General features: G+C 41.2%; 1 protein-coding gene across 4 annotated transcripts in view; it reads left to right on the top strand.

The window, feature by feature from the left end:
- Slc24a2 (solute carrier family 24 member 2) overlaps window positions 1-24,023 on the top strand; it is a 214,460-nt gene that overhangs the window by 135,414 nt on the left and 55,023 nt on the right. For 2 of the 4 annotated variants that reach the window (XM_021733688.3, XM_005335902.5), the window contains one exon: window positions 20,842-20,892. The exons of the other annotated variants lie outside the window; for them this stretch is intronic. In XM_021733688.3, the coding sequence (XP_021589363.1) occupies window positions 20,842-20,892 (51 nt within the window). The remainder of the gene's footprint in view (window positions 1-20,841; window positions 20,893-24,023) is intronic. 4 annotated transcript variants of the gene reach the window in all.

Raw genomic sequence — 24,023 nt, 5'->3', positions numbered from 1 at the left:
GTTATGAAGCCTCTCCCTGTTACACCCCAAAGTGTTAAGCAGCTGATGAGGAGTCCCCCAGTACACCCTGCTGCATAGATTTCATTACTGTTTGCAAGTGATAATCCTTCCTTGGAGCATCCTAAATACCATTACTCTATTAACCCAGAGGTCTATTAACCCAGATGGGGGATTTAGACCTGCTCACTAGCCTTCTTCTTTCTCTTGAGTACAATCACAGAGGAAAGAGGAAAGGAATTGCAGACCAACTTCCATAAAGCAGTCTTTGCGTGACTTTGGGCTAGGCAGGATCCCTCTAGAACCTTGCTTCTTCATCTGCAGCAATATTTCTCATTGTCGGGCACTTTACAGTTAATAAAGCATTTTCATACTTGTAAACTTGTGCTTCACGCTGCCTAGCTAACATTATTCTCCTTTCATGAAATACTGGGCCTCCACCCACCCCCGCACAGGCTCAAGTTTTTCTCCTGCGCAACCTGTGCCTACACTTTCTTCCAAGCCATCCTCACCGCTTCCCCCAGAGGCTACCTAGCAGGTCTTCACTTCTTCTGTTGCCTCCATCTACACACAGTTTCCACACAGCAGCCCAAGTCATCTTAAAAAGTAAATTGGATTATGTCCACTCCGGTTTATAATCTTCAGCGGTTATCGGGGCTCTTAGGAAAACTATGAAACCCCAGCCACGGTCTACATGATCTGTCTTTTGTTCCAAACTCAGTTGGGCCCACTTTGTTTTAACCACAAGGGGCTTGCCATCTTCAGACAGACACCTCTTCTAGGCCTCGGGATCTTTACAGTCATCTGTTCCCACCACCAGGGCACTTTTCCCTCCCTCCACCCCCTCCCATTTCCTCCAGCTGTACTTCTTCCATTATTCCTGATCATCCGGTATAAATCAAGGCCCCAACCCTCTCCTCTCAGTGCACTCTTTAGTTTACCTGATCACACACTTTAGCATTGTGTGGTTATGTCTTTTGTTGCCTGGCTGCCAGGATACCATAAGTTTGCTGAGAGCCGGGGCTCTCTATTATTCACCAGTTGTCACCAGATCCTAGCAGAGTGCGTAGTAGCTGCTAAGGCTACAAACCTAGCCAAAGTCATGACATTGAACTGATAGCCACATGCTTCTGAAGCCTGTAAAGCCATACCTTAAAACTGTAGGTGAATTATTTCCTAGTTATTTTGAGCTACCATCTTCTCTACCCCCATTTTCTTCTACCCCCATTGTTGAGAGAAGAGAGGAATCATTTTATCTGCCCCCAACTCAATCAAGAGCAAGTGACTGTTTATTTGGGGACAAGGCAGTGTTATGTAGTAATTAAGAGGAAAGACTCAAGTCCGCACTCTGGATTCATATCCCAGTTTTGCATTTACTAGTTGCATGACCTTGAACAAGTCACTTCACCTCTCTGTACCTCAGCTTCCTCATCTGTAAAACCAGGATGATACATATCAATATCTGCACTGTAGGGTTACTATAAGGATTATAGGAGTGAATATGTACACAGCTTTTAACATGTTGCCTAGTATATAAGTACGATAAACCGGCTTGGAATTATTTTACTTCATTATTTTGAAAAGTGATATTTTTTTTAAATTTTATAATATTCAAAAATTATAGTGAAAAAAATGCCTTCCTCCTCCATCAACACCCAACCCCAATTTTCTTCGTTTCTCAATTATCTCCTGAAGAAACTACTGTTATATCAATTGTTATCAATTTCTTGGGACTCTTTCCAGAGATATGCTATCATATATAACTGTGTGTGTGTGTATGTGTGTGTGTGTCCCCTTGCCCACAGGTCTGGGCCATCTATATTTCTCTTTTTGTTTAGAGGAATTCAGTTTGTGATAGGGCTTGTTTGTATTTTTCCTGTGTAGAGGGGAGGTTATGTTTTGTTTCTGTGAGATAAGAGGAAGTCAATCTGGGTTGTCTCGAAGTAGGGCCCTCAGTTATTTTCCAAAACACCTGGTCCTTGTGGAGCTATGCTGCAATTAAGCTGTTTATTCCTGCCGTGGTGAGCTGTGCCTCCAGAATCTGAGCTCCTATTTTCAAGGTGAACCCTCTCCCTGAAAGACATGGAGGGCTCCAGTCGTGAGAGTCTGAGAGATGCTGAGAGCTCTAATCAGTTCTGGACCTGAGTGATTAGAAAATATGGAAAGCACTTGAGTGCTTTAAAATTGCTCCATAGCACACAGCCAAGAAAACAGATTGCTCTGGTATTTTTCCCCCAAAATTCACAATCATTTTCCATTCCAAGAACAGCCAAAAAAACATTAACCCACAGCTCTCAGAAATAGTCATCTCTCTTTTAGTTTGCATCAAACCACTTGAATTCACACATCCTTGTGCCAAAATGCTACCTTTGAGTACCATAGAGCTTACAGGTTACAGCACCATGTTGACTCCAGGAACATTACAGTAGCTTCCCTACTGTGCCCAAAGACAGTCCACTGATGTTTCTGACATTCCTCTGAGTAATGCGTAGGCACCACTGGTATCAGCGAGCAGTCACAAAGGGACATATTCAACTGCATTTGAAAACATCATCTAGGACAGATGGCCTAGGAAAACACATTTCCCTTTGTCTCATCTCTGCAACTCAGGTATTTTTTGTCTTCTAAAATTCAGTGATTGAGTCCTTGCTAAAAGCTTTCATTAATGGTTGTTGGTTCAGCCTCTGAGTCTGAGGCCCAAGATCCAGCAGTGTTTGTGTTTCACTCATTTTTGAAACGTCACAAAGCACCCAACATTCAGTGGCTTAAAACCACTACCACGTCATTATTGCTCATGATTTTGTGCATCAGAAATTTGGACAGGGATCAGGTGGTTGATTTTCCTGTTCTATGTGGTATTGGTGGAGGTCATTTGGTGGTATCCAGCTGGTGGATAAGTAGGTTAGAAGGTCCAAGAGTGTCTCACTCACATGCCTGGCACCTTTAAAAGTACAACTGGAAGGCTGGGTTTAGCTGGGTACCCACATAGCCAGACTTCTTACTTGTTAGCTAAGTGGTCCAAGAACAAATCTTCCTGGAGGCCTAGGCAACAGGTACAAGGTTTGCATGACCCAGACTGGGAAGTCCCAGAACATCACTTCTACTACATTCCCCATCAGTCAAGCAGTCACTAAGGCCAGCCTGGACCCAAGGAAAGATTTGCATCTCTACCTGCTCAATGAGAGGAATACAAAGAATTTGAAGCCACTTTAATTCAACCCAGACCTTTTTGGGGATCCACACCATGGATTGTGCATTGTTGTTTGACATGCCCTGGGCAGTCCACACTGTGTGGAAGGAATATGGCAGTCAGTCTGCCAAGCAAAGCTGAGCGGTGCCTTTTCAGGGACACAAAATTCTGAAAGGGACATTTTCATGAAAAAAGAAGGAATCTGCCTACAGCTTTTAAGAATGGTTGGAATAAAGATATTGGAATAAAGATATTACTTATATTCATAAGTAAGCCTTGGGGAACTAGATTTATCAGTCTTTGAGATTACACCATGATTCTCTGTATTGATCTTTCTAAAAACATCACTGTCCTGTGCTGATTTTAACATTTTCTCTGAACAAACCATCATGCTTTCCTAGGTATACATCTTTATGAACCTAAAACAAAGATGCTGGATGTGGCACTCTGGGAGTCAAGCAGCCTCTCCTGTCAATTTGTCTCATTTTAAAACACTAACATTTGCAGGGTGCTTACTGGCAGGCCAGGCACTCTGCTGAGTGCTGCATATTAACCAACTTATCCTTAGCCCTGTCCACTCCATCATTCACAGGAGGACACCGACATATTCAGAGTCTGTGTCTTACCTCACTACTGAGGCACAGGAAGCCTGGCAGAGCTTGGCTTGAACTGATGTCTGCCTGACTCTAAGTTGTGCTGGTGCTTCTTATACTCTTGTGCCTCCTGGTACAGCCTCATGTCCAGCTCAGTGTTCCTTGCATTCTTGGTGTTGACAATGACCTAAATCCCACACACCTCAACCTATCCCTGGACCAGTTATGCATGACTCAATCCAAAAAGGTGTGGGTTCCCCACTGTAATCCCTACACAGAAAAAGGAACCCATAACCAGTTCTACTCTGAAAGGGTTTAATGACCTAATGATGACAACAGAGAGATTGAGGTGGGGACATTTGGTCCCTCTCAGCATGTGCTCTAGAGTCAGAGTGCCTGGGTTCACGTCAGGCCTCCGTCTCTTGCCCTGAGATCTTGAGCTTTTCAGCCTCGTGGACCTTGATTTTCCACTTGTAAAACTGGATACTTATAGCAACACTGTTATAAGCATGATTGCTGTCACTCCAGCTTGTATGTCCTGGTTTCTTCATTCATAAAGGGGGAAAAGATAGTTCCACTCTCCTAAGTTTAGGATGAGGATTCAATGCATTAATACCCCAAAAGCATGTAGAGAGAACCCCGTGACTATTGGCACTTATTTTTCAGTTAAAATGATATTCTGTGTCATTTACCAGAATCCAACTGGCTTAATTTAGTAGTTTTTTAGAGCTTAATTATCCTTCTTCAACCAGAGTCCTGGAGTAAGCAGTCCAAGGCTCTGCCATCAGAAACCCAGTCGCCTTCTGCTTTTTCCATTTTTCCATCCACAGCGTGTGTCCCTTATCTTCATCCTTGTAGGTGGCAGCTAGTCCCCTCTCCACACTCCCCAGCATCCAGCATCTGTAATCTGACAGGAGGAAGGGGAAGGGGAGGACAGAGAAGTTCTGTTTTTAATCAGAAGACCATCAGGATTCCTGGAAGTAGACTTCCACTTACATCATATGACATAGAACAACACTATGTGACCACCCCAGCTTCCAAAAGAGACAGAAGCAGGCACACCGCCTCCGCACATAGAAACCAGGCTGTGCTTGGTTAGGGAGAAGGGAGGGTGGACGTTCGGAAAGCAGCCCCAGTGTCTATCGCCTTGATATTATCATAGGGAGATTTCACTCCAGTTTCTCTTGTCGCTGTTGTTACCACTCCTACTTATGAAGACGTTTGCTTCCTTTGTCAGAGAGAGTAGAAAAATCTCTCCTCTCCCCAGGTTTGAAGCAAGAGGAGAAAACATGCTGGGAATAAAGATGCTTAGGATTGGCCTTTTGCAACAAAGATAAGCATAGGAGAAAATGGGGGAACGTCCCTCTCTCCAGCCTGCAAGCCCTGCTAGTGCTGTTTCACTAGCCAGAGTTCAGGGAAGGGAACACTGCACCATGTTGGTGCTCCTGAAAGCCCCTGCAACCCAGGCCCTGCTCCCTAGACTGGGAACTGGTAGCTTATGAGGCAGATGACCATCTATCCCAGAGACCTCAGAGTAAGGGGTACCACAGTCTTCTCTGGTGATCTGTCACCTTAAGAAAAAAAATAGAGATAATATTTGCCTAGTGAGCTATCATGGAGCTCAAGGCTTATTTACCGACAGGGCTGAGAAAGTTTAGGACAGCAGCAGGTCCCCCATGTAATTCCTCACAGGGAATTCTCTTGAGGCTCTTTTTCCTGACAAACCTTCAGAACCCTGTAATAAGATGTCTTAAAAGGACACTAGCCTCATATTACAATGCCTGCCTTATTTGCCATTAAAAAGGCAGGCAAATTTCCCCACGGTAATTTCACATCATCAGAGCTAATCTCTGTGCTTCCCAGCCAACACACTGTCACCTTCCCTCAAAGCAGTTGGGGAGCTTCCCAGGACAGCTTTCTTCCCTCTCTGAAGTGACTGTGACATTCTGATGTCATCCTTCTCCTGGCTATCAGTCTGGTTCAGGCAATGGGAAGAAAGCAGGTAGCCTCAGTGACCTCGATTCTCCAATGTCTTAATTGGAAAAGCCTCACAAATGAGTAGCAAATACCTATTTTCTTTACCACCTTCCACGGTCCCTAGATCATGGATTTTCATTTTTATTTATTTTTAACAGCAGGGCCCTTTTGTTCAAAGGAACTTCCACGGAGAAGAGTGAACACTTAATTTAAATGTTTAGCACTACGAGGAGTTTACTCATATCAGGTCCTTTTATCAGTGTGCCTAATTCAATAGCCTTCCTATAGATCAGCAATCACAAATTGAAAGAAAGAGTACACTCACAAATGTGACAGAGCCCCAAAGTACCTAGGACTTTTATGCAAAAATGATTACCATCATCATCCTTTCTGATAAACATAAAAGAAGAGCTGAATAAATGTTAATACATAACCAAGATAGCCATAGTTCTCAAATTAAACTCTAGGCACAATGTAATCCTAATTGAACTTCCAAAAGATATTATTTTGGAACTTCATAATTTGATGTGTAAATTGATGAAGAATAAGATGAGCAAAGACATTTTTGATAAAGAGTAAAAAAGGAAGGTATGCCCCACCAGACAGCGAGTCAGCATAAATCAGCACCTTTGGGATGTTCTGGTTGAAGCATTAGAGAAGAAGGAGGAGAGGCTAGACCAGAGGCAGCCAGGGTCGTCCCTGAGGTGGCTTGAGGGGCCTGGAGGATGTGTGGACTGCTCTTGTTGAAACATGGTGGGCAGGGGAGGGAGGAGCTCCCCAGAGTAGCAGAATCGTCCATTTGAAGGTCAAGGCCTCACTCCTGAAGCAGTGGAGGCACACATTTACAGGTGTGACCTCACATCATGACAAGGGGCCTGGTGGGCGTCCAGAGCAAGCATGGTAACTGGCACAGAATAAGCACTCAATGCAGGTGAGCTCGGCTTGCCAGATCCTGAGGAAATCCACACAAATTGTGTGTGAACCCCGAGGAAGGACCATGGGGGAAGTGTTCCTGGAGACAGTGCACCTTAAGAGTGGGTTCTCAAAGAAGGTGAGCAATGTGGGCAGCAGAGGAGCTGGCTGGCTCAGGACCACTCAAACCTATGGATTGTTGCCCATCCCCCAAACCAGGGCTCCTTTGCCATAAGCTGGCATGTGGCTATGTGCCCACTGTGCAAACATTCGAATGGTCCCTCCTGTTGAGGGGTGCTGGGGATGTGTGTGTGTGTGTGTGTGTGTGTGTGTGTGTGTGTGTGTGTGTGTGTGTCCCCATGTGTGATTTAGGTGTAGGAAGCTAGGGGCTAAGAGATGGTGAAAAAAACAAACAAACAGGGAGTAGAACTGTGAGTACCTCTCAGCACCACATAGTGATCACCTATGTGATTCTCTCAACAATGTCTGTGGGAATTCATATGCGATTGACCTCTGAGGAAACTGAGGTTCCAAGAGGTGGCATGACCAACTCACAGTCCCCAGCTGCAGGGTTTGACTTCAAAGCTAGAATGCCCCCGCCCACAGAGGACTCTGATCTAGAGCCACATATGCCCATCTGCTGTACACAGAACCATATGTCTCTCTATTCTGTAAAGTCATTCTAGTTCTGTAACATATACATTTAACGTCAACATGGAGCTGACACTAAGATTAAACTTTCACTTGTGTGCTGTTTTTTTTTTCTCTCACCAAACACTAGAGCTTGTTATTTCTCCCAGTTTCTATTTTACCAAAAAAAAAAAAAATGCTTAAAATGAGCTTTCCTACATTTTCATTTGATCCCACAGAAAACCATTTCATGCCTGATTCATTCAAAATGTAGAGAAGTTGTCCCTGAAAAGCAATATTGGAACCTTTCTTTCTGTCCCAAGTTGTACATCAGTTTAAATTAGCAAGAAAGATGTTTGCGTTCAGACTCAGCCCAGTAAGTGAATAGGAAACAGGAGAGAAAATCTTCATGGGAGAAGGAAAAAAAATCCAATCTACTGGCCACAGTTTAATAAGGTGACAGTAGTAGAAATCCCTGGATAGAGGAAAGTGGGCTATTAATGCCTCTCACAGAGCAAACACAAGACAGGTTTAAAAGCTCCTCTCTGTAGGGAATAGTAGCGCATTATTCCCATATTTGAACACCAAAGATGGTTGAAATTGAATCTGCCTTAGTTATAAATAAATATCATTTGGGACATAAAGAAATGTGAATAGTTTTACTGAAATAAATGCTTTTGAGCATGGGAATGAAAAAGACAATGAAGCATCCATAAAATTATGGTTTTGCGTTTGTTCTCTGGCACTTACCTTCAAAAAGTACTTTCTTCAGAAGGAAGGACTCAGTCCCCAGAGATGAAAGGCAACTGTCACAGACATCATTCAATCTGTAGGAGACCAAAGAATTAGGGCAATCCTGCAGGTGAAAAAGCACTTCATGTTACCCAAAACGACCCATTCAAAATTTAGATACATGAATATCATCTGTGATATGGAATATTCATGGTGTTTTCTTCCATGAATATGAAAGGCATTTAAATGAAAGAGATTTCTGATCATCTACTAAATGGCAGGGCCTCACTTACTGAACTGCAGGTCAAATGATTTGCATTCAGCAAGTCACACAGCTCTTCCTAGTTGGCTTTTCTCTTCTTTTCTTTTCTTTTTAATATTTATTTTTTAATTGTAGTTGGACACAATATTTTATTTATTTTTAATGTGGTGCTGAGGATTGAACCCAGGGCCTCGCACATGCTAGATGAATGCTCTACTGCAGAGCCACAATCCCAGCCCCTTCCTAGTTGGCTTTTCCATCTGGGGTTTGCACAGAGCAATGCATCAGCTCCGGATGCAGAACACATTGTAAACACAATGTTCAAGTGGCTGTCAGGGGACCGTTTCTCTCCTGACCTCACATGATCAGGTTTACCATATCAGGGCTCTTCACTTCAGCTGTTAAAACAAAAACTCCCCCCAACACACACACACACAGTTCTTTACAGGTTGTTTTGAACTTATTTTATGCATGTGCACACACATGCATTTGCAAATAGTCAAACAGCATTGTTGTTTATATAAAGCTGTTGTTTATAGAGGTCTACATCAGATTGCTTTGTATGTGTGTGATATGCATTCACATATCCACCTACTTATTTACAAAACACTTTACCATTGCAGGCCTTCATGAGAGGCAAACCCACTGGTAATGGTTCTTTATAAACCTCCACTATAGACAAGTTTCTGGGGCAACATCAACCAGTGCTTGCCCCAAACTTGTTAACTTGTAAGAAAATAGTTTAAATGCTGTAGCTGAATTTAACCTTTAGCAATGCAGTTGTAGTACCTATGCAGCTGCTTCTCTTTGTCACTTCTCAGAGTGGTAGCACTTAAGCCCAAGTAGTGAATGTGGGTTTGCTGTAACTTTAAGGCCTCAAGTCCCCAACAATCATCATTGGCTAAATCCCATAATGAATCTAAATCCCATAGTGAATCAATCTCATGTCAGAAAACTATTTAGGATGAAAATTCTCCTCTGCCATTTCTGAAATAAAAAAAAAAACAAACGAACCCATGTAATTCTTTATCTTTTTTCTTGCATTGCATTTCTATGAATGATGTAATGGGTCCTGTGAAGCTTCCAATCTGGAAAAAGTTAAAAGTTCTCTTCTTAACCTCAGGACTATAACCCATCTGGTCAATGCTAGTGAGGTTTAGAAGTGAAAAACTGATTCTAGCTCAAAGGAGACCTCCTGTGGTGTGGCCATTTAGATATACTCTCTATCTCAGTGTGGTACGTGCATGGTAGCCTCTTCCCATACAGTTTTGGAGGAGCCGTGTAGATGTTTGAGCAAACACTATGGAGCCAGCCACCTGGGTTGGAATTCCCACTCTGCCACTTACTAGCTATGTGACATTGGGCAAGTTATGTAACTTACGTGTTATTCAGCTTCCTCTTTTATACAGTAGGGAAGAAAATAGTACCTATCTCTTAGGGCTGTGCAGAGTATTCAATGGAGTCTATGCACAGAGCACAAAGAAGTCTATATGGAGTGCATCACCAGGTCTATATAGGTATCTGCCAAATAAATTATTTTCAGGTGTTATTTTTATTGCAACTATCATACTTTTAGATAGCTCTTAGTGGCTCAGTAATAAATCATTGAAATCTGTTTTCTATAAAAAGCAGCCTATTTACCATGTGCCAGTTATTCAGGTCCTGGTATACCTATCTATGACATGAGAACTGATTTCCTACTGATCAGCTTCTGTGGAAGTAAACATTATCCCAAAGCTATACAATTAGAATCTGTGTTCATAAAGTTCTCCTGTCTTTTGTGCCATGACAAGGAAATCCCTGGACATGATACTTAACTTGTTTTCTCCCACAAAGTCTAGATTTCATCCAGGATCCACACATTCAACATGTTCAGCAGAAAAAAATAAAATATTTTTCTCTTTTTGACATACATGTAAAAATCTGAAAAAGCAATTACTGCGTTAATTCTTTAATCCTGCCAAAACACATAGGCCACCATTTGAGGGAGCAAGAAGATAATTGCACACCCTGACTGCTACCTCATCAGATCTCTGTCTCACTGGCAGGCATTTGCTATTTACTCTCAGGTGCATAATTGATGATTTGTGAAACATCTTCTACCCCTTCTGTGCCTCCTGGATTTTAAACTCATTTATATAGCCCCACTTGTCCACACAGGATTTAAACAGGAGTAATGATAAATGGATTTACACTTAGAACGTATGGAATTTAGAGGATCATGTAAATTGTCTTTCTCCTTTGAACTCAGTCCTTTAAATTCTTCATCATTTTGAATTATCATTTCTATTGTGCTCAGGATCCAAGTATTGAATAAAATAGCATCCACAAAAATACTGTGGTATTGAATGCATAATTACAAGGATAGTTCTTACTCCTAATTATTTCCACATCAGTGGCCTTAATTTCCTTTCTGTCTTCCAGTCTCTTTTCCTTCAATTTCATTCTGTTCTCAAATTCTCTTGCCCTCGCATACTTCTTGCTTATACCTTGCTTTTCTTTTCCCTTGGATGACTAGCATTTTAATTTTTTTTTCCATTTTTGTTCCTCCTCTCCTCCCCTAGGACACTTTTCTTATTTGCTTTTCTAATATCGTTTGATGCTTCATGCACTAGAGAGTAGCTGTACTGACCCAATAGTTGGATATAATTTAGCTCTGAATCTCACTGCCTGGCAGAAACTACTGAGTCCAGCCAGACTGGGAGATAGGATCCAGGAGGACATGCAAGTCATTCTTTCACCAGCAAGCAGCACCCATTCTGTGCACCAGTGTTTTCCATCTCATGGTCAAGGTGGTGCTGCCATTTTGTCTTTTGTGCTGGAGGACTCTCCGGATGGCTCTTTTGCAAGGTGTAATTCCTCCTACTTTACAGAAGCAATGAAGAGGACACCAAGAATGGAGGCCACATACATTTTCCCCTTCCCAGGCTTCTTCCCCACAGATGCTGAAGCAGAATGCCTGAACTTGCAGCGTTAAAACAAAACAAACAAACAAAAAAATGGCCAGAGGTACCAAAGGCAACCAGCTAAAGAAGGGTAACAGAGCACTCTGAGAGGGGATTTAATTAAATTCAGGGGCATTTGTTGAACTCCTACAGAGTGCCAAGAGCTCTGCCAGGTGATAAATTTAACAGAATGAGTATAATGATAGAAAACACATAGATTAGGGTACATTTGATGAGCACAGCAACAGAAGTGGATACTGGGCACAGGCAGGAGAACGACTTATACTAGGGGTAGAGGCATTCAGGAGTGCTGCCTAGACTAGGGAACCTCAAAATGGGGTTCCAGAAGATTCAGGAAGCTGGGAGAAGTCATAAAATTCCAACAAAAAACATAGTATACACAGGATTCTGAGGTGTTGATTTTCACTTTGTATTTTGAAAAGATTACCCTGATTTAAAAAAAAAAAAAAACATAAAAGACAGATGAGAAATGCTGCGAGTAGATAGATGGTAAGAAAAATTCAGAAATGAGGGTTCAAAAAGACTAAGACAGTAGTGTAGGTAAGGCCTCAGAGAAGGCAGGGGATAAAGCAGAGAAGACAGAATTGAGGACTTTAGGTGGAATGGCTAGGACTTTGGTTGGATCATGGGTGTGGCTTATGGAAGAATCAATCTCACCTTAGCTGACCAGTCCCCAACATGGATCTGGTTATGTGAAATATTCCAAGCTCATTTCTATAGGAAAAAAAAAAAAGTTGACCTATCTGTACAATAATATCTTGTAAGCATATATTAAAAAAAAAGAAGAAGAAAGAAAGAAAGAAAGAAAGAAAGAAAGAAAGAAAGAAAAAGGAAGAGAATGAAATGTTTTGTTGATTTTAAGACTAGTTAATAGTTGTGTTTATAACCCTTACCTCAGATTTTATAGGATTTGTTCAGAAAGTGCTCTTTGCTTGGTTTTGCAAACATAATCTTTCAATTTCCAGAGATGCAAAAATGTACTCAAGATGTGAGAAGATGTCATTAGTAAAAATGTCAGCTTCCCAGCCCCCTAAAAATTATTAAAAACATATTTTAGAAATGTGCTATTAGAAGAGCTCAGACAGATTTTCTGAAATAAAAAATGAATCCCAAATGTTGCATGGATGGTTTCAGATATTCTATGTTCTTTGCTATTCAAACCATATTTTTTCACTCTCTTTAATGAAACTATTTTATCTCTTGAAACTCCAGCTGAAAAAGAAAAGACTAGAGAAAATGTTGAATATTCAGCTACAACTCCAAATTGATATACATGGAGGCAATCATAATGAAAACAATAACTAAAATTTATTAAGTACTTTCTATATTCCATATACTGTGTTGGGCATTTTACACAGGTTCATTTATTTATTTTTCACATCAATCCTATAAAATAGGAAATTTTGTTACAACCATTCAATAGATAAAGATGCTGAAGGTTAGAATAGTTAAATAACTTGCCTCAGAAACAAAGGGCAGTAAGTGAAGGAGTTAGGTTCAAATTCAGGTTCACTGAAGTCCACAACCCATCCTCTTACTCACTGGACAGTGCCACTTTCCTGAACAGCTCAAGTCCCCTCTGGATTTTCCTTTCAAAAACTAAACTTAGAGATCTTTCTTATCTCTTTCCCTGAGTTGCACATTCTTTTGATAACACCGACAGTCCTTCTGTACTGAAAGACCTTATACAAAAGAATATGATGTTCAGAGACTTCCTTGGACATAGTTGGCCATTCTTTTTGTCATTCTTCTCCTTTTACTTGTTTTATTTTTTCCCCTTGTGAAAAGAAGGTTTTAATCCTAGGCAGTCACTTGATGTGACTTATATCAGTGTGGACAACTCGTCACTCACTGGGCTTGGTCCCAGTGAATGAATCATAGAGCCATATATATGAGCACTTCCAATGTTCCAGGAATCACAGAAAGACCTTTACAACAACATCATAAGGAAGGTCCAAGAGTTAGACCCACTTTACAGATGAGGATCCTAGGGCTTTGAAAGTCTAAATATTTACTACAAAGTCACCCAGCTGACAAGAAGTTAAGTCTAAATTATTAGAACTCAAACCTGTTGATTCCAAAACTTATGATGGGCTACAAGTTCTCCTTTTTCTGCACGGTGGTGATAGGCTCTGCTGATACCAGATTCACTTTGATGTTTGTGAAGATAAAAAGAATTCTATCCATGTAAAATTCCTGATTAACTTGAGGTCAGAACTGATATCTACCATATTTCTAGTGAATATTATGTGTCAATTATGTATTGAGGACCTGTGATCTCACCACAGTCCAACAACACAACTATGACGGTTCCCATTTATGTTAAGTGTTTAAAGTGAGTCTCAAAAAGATAAGGTAACCTGCCCAAGGTATCTGGGTTAGTAAGTGGCAGACAGCAGGGCTCCAAACCTTACACATGGCTACCATGATACACCATCACTTGTTTTTCTCCTTGATTCTGGAAAAAAGAAAGGAAAAAAAAAAACATATTCCAACAAAGAGTCAGTGTTGAAAATTATCTGAAGATTATTACTGAGGTTTTAAATTACACAATTTAACTCAACTGTTGGGGTTGTTTCTCTTGCCTTGGTTACTCATTGTTTTTCTTAAAAACTCTTTCCAGAAACCTGCTTCTTCTATTCTGTACTCTCCTTCCTCCCTAGTCCACTTCAAATGGGAAGCAGAACAGTACATCCAGGTCCCATTTTTCTTGCTTGATCATCAAGAGCATGTAAAATATGGTGAGATATAGCCTGAGTCAGCTCATCACCAGACTGACATCAGTAACCACTGATATTGCTAAGCAACACCACAGAGGAGCTGGCTGCAAATTAAGTGACAAATTTATAAGAAGTCAGAGTATCTGGGGACTCACTTGGACATTTTATTATGAACCATCTGGATGATCCACAGTAATGACCACACATTATTGTTCACTGTTCAAAAATGATAATTCTCACATAATTATATTGACACCTCCCTCTGTGATCCAAACCTACCTTTCGGAACTTTGCCTTGGACTTTCCAAAACTCCAGATATTTCCCTGCAAGATCATTTGGGATATTTACACTTAATAAGCAATTTCTAATCCTCTCAAATTAAAATTTAAAGCAAAACAAAACAAAATCACTCTCTTGGCTTGCATAATGGGGGAGTTGGCTGGTCAGGACTATAGATAATGAGGGGGATTAGTCACAGGCTCATCACAGCTCAGTCTGCCTAACATCAGCATGGTGGTGGTCCTAGAGGAATTTGAGGTCTGACACTCAATCTAATCCAGAGATGAGCAGATTATGGTATCCTAATAGGTGAGGAATATAAGCTTTGAGGGAGATAAAGAAATAAACCAGAGTCCTTGATCCTCTGAAGCAAGGTGCCTAGAAAGAATTCCTTCCAGTTCTAACAGTTGGTCTCATTCATTTATTCAACTCTTATTTGTAAGAAAATTGGACCAAGCAACATGATTTTAAACTAAGGGCTACAGATTGATATTGCCATGTTATTGGTTTTTTTTTTTAATTTGGAATTAGTTGGCAGCATTTAAAAAAATCAGGAGAGTTCTCATAAAAATCCAAATATCTGGCTTTCGTTGGATAATCAAAAGATCTGTCAATACACACCTGACTGCATTCCCCCATGGAGAGGAGACTTGGAGCTGAGTGATTGCTCTGCTTTTTAGACATGTGCTAGTTTTCCATAATCCCCACTACTCCCTATTGTTTCCCCAACCTGCTTTGCACATCTATGGCCCCTGTAGTTCACTGGTACCTTATCAAGATGCCTACTATGCTGCAGTCACTAGGGATCTTTCTGACTCATCTTTTGGCCACCAATGTGGCATCAGCATTTCTTAGAGGTTGGGGCCTTAGAATGATATCAACATAGGGACATAAACAAGGAAGTACATGTGAAGAGTGGGAAGATTAATCACAGCAATAACAAGCCAGTGTGTCTGAGTTTGCAGGAAACTTGACAAGGGAAGAGTGAGGATTTCATGAAGGGGCTGGATTCAAAGGGCATGAAGTAAGATGACAACACTATATGACAGGGGTGTGTGTGTGTGTGTGTGTGTGTGTGTGTGTGTGTGTGTGTGTGTGGTTGTAGATCCTACTTGAAACTCATTCAATAGCTGATGCATGATGACTATTTTAGTTCATTCTGTACTGCTGTAACAGAATACCTAGACTGGATCATTTACAAAGAACAGAAATGTATTTCTCACAGTTTTGGAGGCTGCAAAAGCCAAGATGAAGCACTGGTGGGTTTGGAGTCTGGTAAGGGCCCACTCTCTGCTTCCAAGATCTGAACACATGTCTCTGAAGGAGAAGAATGTTGCACAGTCCCACGGCAGAAGAGCAAGAAAGAGGACCCACTCCACAGCCCTTTCTTAGAGGCACTGATCAATTCTCGAGGGCTCTGCACCTCCCAAAAGCCACAACACTGTTGCATTGGAAATTAAGTTTCCAATTCATGAATTTGAGAGGATACGTTCAAATCATAGTAATTACCCACAAGCTCAGCTCTTTATTTTCCTTTGCAAAGTTCTTGCCTTCCTACCAAAAGCCTGAGAGGTTTGAATCTCATAGAACAAAAAGAAGTGCTCATTAGCATAGCCTGGGAAGAGTCAGATGTGAGAAGAACACCATAGGGAAAAATCATCTCTGTTAACACCTCGCGTATGACATATATGTGCCACATATTGAGTGCAGCTGTCCCCAGGCAGCCGTGTACACATTTAAGAGCCTCTTAAGGAAGTTCAGTGCTCGAACATCGATCCCCCGCAGAATGTTAAGAAGAGCTTCTGCAATGAGTCAGTACTTTGAAAGCTTTTTTGAGTGAGGTTTAGAATTTGAAGGTTAAAATATTCCTTTCCTTCCAACTTGTGAAAGAAGTAAGGATTCTTGGTGGTTTCCTCATTTAACCTCCATCTCTTAAGGTGGTTTTTTTTTTAAGTTTAAAAAAAATCACTGGATAGGATTTAACTAGCTTGCACCAGATGTTCAAAGGATCTAATGAACAGGGGTCCTACTATTCAAGATGCTGGCACCACCCCATAGACATGTCTCAAAGTCATTGCTCTTCCTCATTTTACAGAAGACCCCGTTTCAAAGAGGTCACCCAGATCCTGAGTAGTAGAGCCTTTGCATTAGCTGTCTGCTCAGTGTCACTCAGACTCACTCTAGTCATATAGTAACGCCCTGGTAGCCACAGAGGAAGAGCCACATCAGTGCCAGCCCTTTTTGACTTCGGCAAATCCGGGGAAGATCAACAAACCAAAGCCTCCTGAGCTGCACTGTCATTTGAAGCTGTCCATTTGTACACTTTGTTTAAGAGATGTGAGCAGAGTGTGTGGTGTGAGAAAAGCACCTTTCTGTGCTCTACTAGGACAGATCTAAGGAGGAATAGATCTCCACCTCCAACATAGGGTCAACTTGTGGGAGAGACAGGCTCCCATGCAAACATTAGAAGAAAACATAGGAACACTGATGATTCCAGAAGTGGAGGGTCCACATGTGCTCCCCAGGGATAGTCCATATTTGAGTTCCTTAGATCTGAAAGTAGCCAGCAGAATTCATGAAGAGATCTTTTTTAAATACTAGCCCTGACATGGTGGGACGTCTTTCCTTGTTGAGCCACAATTCCTATTTTACACCTCTATAAGGAGTGTTGGATTTGTTTTTTAAGGAGTGTACAATATGTGAAGCCCCCTAAATACCCTGCTCCATATCCCCTGGATTCTCCTTTGCACTTCCTGTGATGCTTGTAATATGACAGCTTCCATGTCAATCGATAGGTGTGTGTATCCTCATCTTCACAGCTGCCTTAGGGTGAAAACAGTCAAGTCCCTTTGGAGCTGAGTATTCTAAGGTTCAGAGAGGTGAAGCCATTTGCTCAAAGCCACACATCTAATATGTGGCAGATCTTGGGTCCAGACCTACACTTCTGACTTCATATTCTAACTTCCATGTACTAGTGAAAATAATCCTCCATGAGTCTGGTGTGATCCAGTAAGTTGTACACACCATATAAGAGGGTTTTACCAAGAAACTACTGTCTGTGTTGAGAAAGCCTTAATTTTTAGGTCTTTGTACACAGGTCAGAAAAAGACCAAAAAGAAACTAGATCTTTGAAAAAAATTAAGCAATCCTTATTTTTCCCATCATCTAATACTTAAAATAATAAATACTTGCTCCCCTTGATTTCTTTCAGATAAAATGAATTAGCATAGGTCCTTCCATTGACTTTCCATTTTATATATCAACTTTCAAGTTCTCAGATGTAAGAAGTCATTTTTCTACTGTTCCCCGTTCTAGGATTTGTGGTGGGGTAAGGGTCAAGAATGCCAGAAGCCTCAAAAGTAAAGCTAAGAACTACAATGTTGGGAGAGCTATGTCTGTGTACTTCTTAAAAAGGGAGGAAGTTAGGAGCCAGAAATGCTAATTCTTATTCACACATTCTTTAAGACTGATGGCAAAACTTTTACTTTGATTTTGGCAATTGTAAAGTGTAGACAAGAAGTCACAGGTACCTTACATCCTGGTAGTTAGGTTCTGGCAAGATTGGAAGAAAGTGGATCAGTAAAGGTTCATACCCCAAAGATGCAAGAGCTTGGACACCTGTGTCCCCAGAGGGCCTGAAAGCAAGTACATGATCCGATTATAGGCTCAACTCAAACATCAGCCACTGGGTTCTGTAATGATTTTTTTCAGGCCATGTGGCCTTCTTAAAGAAATGTTTATAGAGAAGAGGTATCAGATGGGACCAGAATGATAGGACAGGTGAGCCACACGACTCTTCCAATCCTCACTGCCTCTTGCTCCGTTGATACAATGAATGTCACTAGATGGGATTAAGCAACACCCTCTTGAACCTCCTCCCTTCTACCCTAAAGAAACTCAGCTGGGATCAGGCCCAGTTTGAATCCTAATCCAAATAAGTTGAAGGTGCCTTGGCTTTCCATTATGGGGAGCGTGCTGATGGGAAGCCACGTTCCTGCACAGGTGAGTCTGTTCATTCCTTCCAGCTCCTCTCAGCCTGGCTAGGCCTGGCCACAGGCTGTCAGTAGTGGCTATTGGCCACTCTTCCTGAGGCATCCTGGGCTGTAGGGCAACAGCCAGGTGCGTGATGAGCTCTGGCTTATGCGTGCATGTTGTGTCTGTCCTGGTCGCATGTCACACTCCTCAGCCTGCGCCTTTCAAGGCCTGGTTCAGGAAATAGGGCTGCCTGCCTGTTCCGCATGAGGCTGCTTGTTCCCCATCTCACCATCCAGTGTGAAAGACTGTTTTCCAACAGGCTGGTTTCCTCCTCCAACTTTTATTGCCTTTTAATTCCTAAGCTACAAACACCGTTCCCTTCTCTCAGGCAGAAACTGCTCCCTCGACTCCTGCCTCCATGTGCTTTGAGTTGTCTCCCCACCACTGTTGTTCTGCAGCTTGTCACTACTCTCATTCCACCATCGTTAGCCTCATTTGTGGTATGTTGTGCCCAGTTCCTGTTCCTCTGTCATCATCTAAGGAAGCAGCTATCAATCTAGATATTGCCACCGTGGCAAGAATGTATGCGTTTTATCAGACAGGAACAGTTTCAATTCTGACTATAAATATAAATATGTAGTGATAATTAAATATTATGATTGTATTTATTGATGTATACCTGGTTTCCACAAGAGATGAAATTGAGAATAGTATCATCTGCCACAAATCGAGGTGTGACAGTTTGGAACTGATACATGAAAACAGGTGTGCACATACAGAGAGGTTTGCATCAAAAATATGGATCCATAAAAATGCAATGGAATTTCATCACCGTACAAAATATGGTTTACAGCCAACTTTGCAAACAAAACCACCCATGTTCTGTTTCCTGAGCAAATAATCATGAATGCCAGCTGCTTGTTTCAGTATTTTACCTGGGAGAAGGAAGAAAGGCTACAAAAAATTAGTTGGATGATATAATTCATCAACTTACTACAAGATTACACACATACACACAACCACATCTATTATCTGTGAAGCCACTATGAATATGTTTAATATTTATGAAGGTATTTAGATCATTTGAGAATTTCAAACTTGTGCAATGTTGAATGTATAATAGACTATTGTTTCTAAAATACCAGAAAAAATATATATATATATCCCTCTGAAGGCAATTCCCAGAAGTCATAAAATATTTTCTTATTTATACAAAATTCATTTTCTTATTGAAGAACCTGCATTTTTTTTAAGGTTCTGGGAGGGAGAACTCAAAAGTATTTCCGATAAAAGTCAAAATAGGCAGATTTTTGCAGAACATAAAAATGAGGTGATTTTTCTCCCCAAGACACAATTTGGTACTGGTATATCAAAATAGCTTTAGATAAAATTTTAGGCATGTGAAAAGGAGTACATAGAAAATGTATAATATAATAATCCAAGAATATTTATTGTTGCATTTAAAGCTAGATCTTTTCTCTTGTACACAAACCCATTGATTAGAAATTGATTCATATGTGGATCTCCAACAGCTGCCCAAGTTAATGGGCCATAGAGTGTTCTGCAGAATTACGGGAATATCTCTTGAGTCTAATTAATTTCTTGAAGTTTATTGGGAGAGTGTTGTCATGACCAAGAAAAATATATTTAACCTTCTCACAGTGTTGCTTAGAACAATCTGGGATTTTCAGACAAGCAAGAATAAAGTTTCTATTTTAAAACCAAAGTAAGAAAAAAGAAGTGGTACATTCCCTCCTTTCCTCTCCCCCCATCCCACCAGCCACACCCCCAGCTGACTGGGAACAAACTGTCTGCCAGTGGTTTCCCTTACAGGCTAATCCAGAGGTGCCCTGCATACAGAAGAGGGGCTGTGGGTCTACCCATCCCTACTGTTCACACCACAGCAGGCCAGCAGGCGATGACGCCTTGATCTGGGAGTTGTAGCCTCTCTGTCACCTGTGTGCAACGGGCAGTGTTTTTTGGGAATATGCCTCACTCTTGCTCCCCACCAGAAGCACTCAACACCAGGAACAGCTCTTTCCAGCATGCTTTGCACACAACAGAGTTTTCTGCCTGAAGTTTAAGAAGTTAAAGGAAAGTTTAAAACCTGGTTTTTCATTTTGGATTCTCCCAGGTAGCTGTCTTATTCTCTAGGAAGCACTTCTGTTGGAGAAAAACTGTGAAATGAACTCCTGGGGCTGCTGAACTAGGGCAAGAAATACCAGTGTCCACAAGCTTTCATGGACCTGGACATTGTCCTCATCCAATTCTTCTTTTTTCCTGGAGTGTCACCTCTATAAAAATCATGAGCTAGACTTGGCCTGGGGTGAAGTATCTGTGCCAACTATTCTGTTTCATTGGATGTTAACATATTCTGTAATGCAGGGCACATCCTACCCTCTGTAGAATAATATATTTTAAGTGATTTCTGAAAATGGGCTGTGAAAGCTGTCTGCCACATGGCCCATGTTTGCACATCTCCATATAGTTACGATCGCAGAATCTGACAGTATAACTCTGAATCTGATTAATTAAGAATGTGTAAAAACAAAGTTCTTGCATTATAGCTCGTTCCTTATCTTTGTGTCTTTTACTGTGATATTGTAGAACTTGGATCATATGGAAAACTAAAATATTATGACACAATGACTGAAGAAGGTAAGAATGATTTTAGAATTGTATGCATTGGCTCTTTCTTTCCTTTTTCTTTTCTTTTCATTTATTGTGTCCGTTGCTTGCCCATTTCTTAAATCTTTCTTTTTTTTCCTTTTTGCATGACTTCAGTGACATTGTGTGATTTATTATTTGTTCTGCACTTTTGTCTAGTTTTTGCCATTGTATTTATTTGGAATTGGAGACGTGCAATACCATGGGTAATCATGTTATTCCATTCGAACAATCCAAACCATCCAGTTGTGTAACACACTCAGAGAAATGGTGTCAGCAGTTTAAACACAAGTAAGCACTCACACATTCACAGCACTGATTAGAAACACTCATCTTATATGCCCTTGATTTCAGAGAGGGGTTATGTTCTGATGGGTTTCTGATTTATGCAAAGGAATGAGAGATCCAAAGTAACTCAACACCCCAAACCTGCTTGAAACTCAATTCTGATGCAGAAGGCTGTGGGCTCATGTCCTCAGACTCAGACAAGAGCTTTAGTCTTGGAGGCCAGGGACACCATTCCGGCCAGTGGAATTTTCTCTACGGGGACACAACTCTGTGAGATTGGGCATATCATTTGAGCCATTGTTCCTCAGTAGAGATTTATTTTTAAATGTATTTGGTAATGGATTCCAGGCAGTACCCCCAGAGGACAGCATTGTTCCAAGCAGAATTGTTGGGGTTTTTTTTTGTTTTTTTTTTTTTTTCTGAATTAAGTTCAACACGGAACAGCAGCTTGAAATTTTTGAATTCTTGTAAAAGGAGTTGTTTTATGGACTTCTCCCCTGTAGTATCCATAAGTGATGAAAACATTTGAGGTCTTTACATGACTTTTACACTAACAATAAATCAAAGGGCACCCTGGTAGGGGAATCAGCTAATTTTATCTTTCAACATGAGAGAGAAATTCCCAAATGTGTTGCATATCTTGCTTTCAGTTTCCAATATTTCTAAGTTGCCTTAGCTTGCCAAAGGTCTCTTAGTTGCTTTGCATGTAAGAAGTGAACCATCTGACAGCCCTGGGTAAGAGGAAGCCACTTCTCAGCCCCACCGCACTCTGGCTTCTGCACAACACCTGGTCCCTTCTCCATTACTATCCCGTGCTTTAAATTAACCTCTGCGATGTTTTTCAAAGCAGCAGGCCACTATTAGGATCTCAAACTGGGCCCTCTCAACCTCATGGGGGAAATGTAATCCCTTGGATAGTGAAAAGTCCAAGAGCAGAACGCTACTTGCAGGAATAAGCATCCTATACCACCAGGGGACAGAAAGGACACTGCAATATCTTTAAAGGAAGGATCCTGGACCAGTTATTATTTTATTCCTGGTTTGGGGAGGAGGGTTTTGCTAACTTCTACCTGGCCCATCACAGATCTTCACTGTACTTCTTTATACCACCTTGCCCACTGCCCTCCACCCTCAACTCCTGTTGCCAATATGCCTTTGTCTCCTGGTCACCTCAGTGTCCCTTTCTTCCTTACTCTGTTCCTTTCCTTCCTTTTTTTTCACATCCTCTGAGCAAATGTCGCTGTCCAAGTTCTCCCTTCCTCTCTCCTCCTTGCCCTAGACAGTTCAAGATCACGTGAAGAGGCAAATGTGGCACTTCCAACCTGATGATAGCACGTAATAACGATTGGGCTTCTGAAGCAGGAAAGCAAATCAAATTGATACCTGAAATGTGAGCCAAGGTCCTTAGCAGAACTGTCAGATTGTGTTTGGGGCCTCACAGGTTGACTTTAACATTCACTATCCTTCTTGACTTTCCTGTCCCCTTGTGCATATCCCACTGGGTCCCATCATAGGTGAACATTCATCCCCATTATGGTCACAACTTATATAGCTAAGGCAGAATTTTAGAATGCTCTTCTATGAATGCAAGCTTCATATGATGTTACCAGTTATTTTGCAACAATCCCAAAAAAATTAACTTCCTAGTTAAATAAGTGGGAAAGCTTCTGAGTTAAATAGATTTCTTTCCCACGGGATTTCTTGGAGCTTCAATATGTTGCTATATGCAGCAGCTTATAGCACATCCTAAGGCAGAAGGAACACACAAGATTTCCCATACTTCTTTGATCTGAGAACTGTAACAAGGAGCTTCTCATGGGACCAAGGACAGTGCTGGCTAAGGTTAATCCTTCTCCTGAAATAGGAACTTCTGAAAGATTAAAAAGTCTTCCTAACACATAGCAATTCCTCTCAGGTACCAGTGAAAATAAAATTTCAGAAAAGGGTTCAACCACTTTGAATCATATCCTTGGGCAGCTGCTTCCCTAAAAGCGAAGTTTGGCTTAACCCTAATTTTCTGGGATTCCTTCAAAAAGACTCGGAGCCAACCAGGAACAGTGAGCACACCTGTGATGCCAGCAACTTAGGAGGCTGAGACAGGAAGATCCCACATTAAAGGCTAGCCCAGGCAACTTAGCAAGATCCTGTGTCAACATAAAATAAAAGTGTGTAGCTTGGTAGTAGAGCATTTGCCTAGCATTTGCCTAGCTCCATCCCCAATACTGAAAAAAAAAAAAAAAGACTAAACTCAGTAACCTCAAATCTGGCAATTTCCAGGCATGACTTATTCATATTCTTAAGGGCCCTTCTCCTCTCTTTGAAAAACAGTAAGAATAGCTCTGATAGATGTCATTTGCATGCTATGCAATTTAAGAAAGTATAATAAAAAGGAAGAAGTTGGGGACAATTACTGTAAACTATCTAGCCTTTGGGAAATACTGCCCTCCAGCCAGGCATTTTCACAATTTCAGAGCTGTAACTAACTCTTGAGCAGGGCTTTATTATGATTGCTTATGTATAACTTTTCAGGAATATTCTGGACATTGTGTGAGGTCAGCTACTTGGGATGAATCTCTCTCTCTTTTTTTTTAACTCACTAAGTGAATCAATGCAAAGATATGGTATATACAATACCCCATATCCAAAGAGGAATTGGGCAATGATTTCCAAAAATACAGCATTGTCCTGCACATATTTTGATCATTATTTTTAAGCACCTACTGTGTGCAAGTTACTCTGTAGGCGCTTTAGGGAAATAAGACTAAAAGGTGGGAGATTAGCTCCCGTGGGGCTTTCAGACCAGGGAGAGAAATAGCACACAGCTATCCTTGAGG

Source organism: Ictidomys tridecemlineatus, chromosome 4, assembly GCF_052094955.1.
Source record: "Ictidomys tridecemlineatus isolate mIctTri1 chromosome 4, mIctTri1.hap1, whole genome shotgun sequence".
Lineage (NCBI taxonomy): Eukaryota > Metazoa > Chordata > Mammalia > Rodentia > Sciuridae > Ictidomys > Ictidomys tridecemlineatus.
Note: the sequence above shows the minus strand (reverse complement) of the source record. Positions and strands in the feature narration are given on the sequence as shown.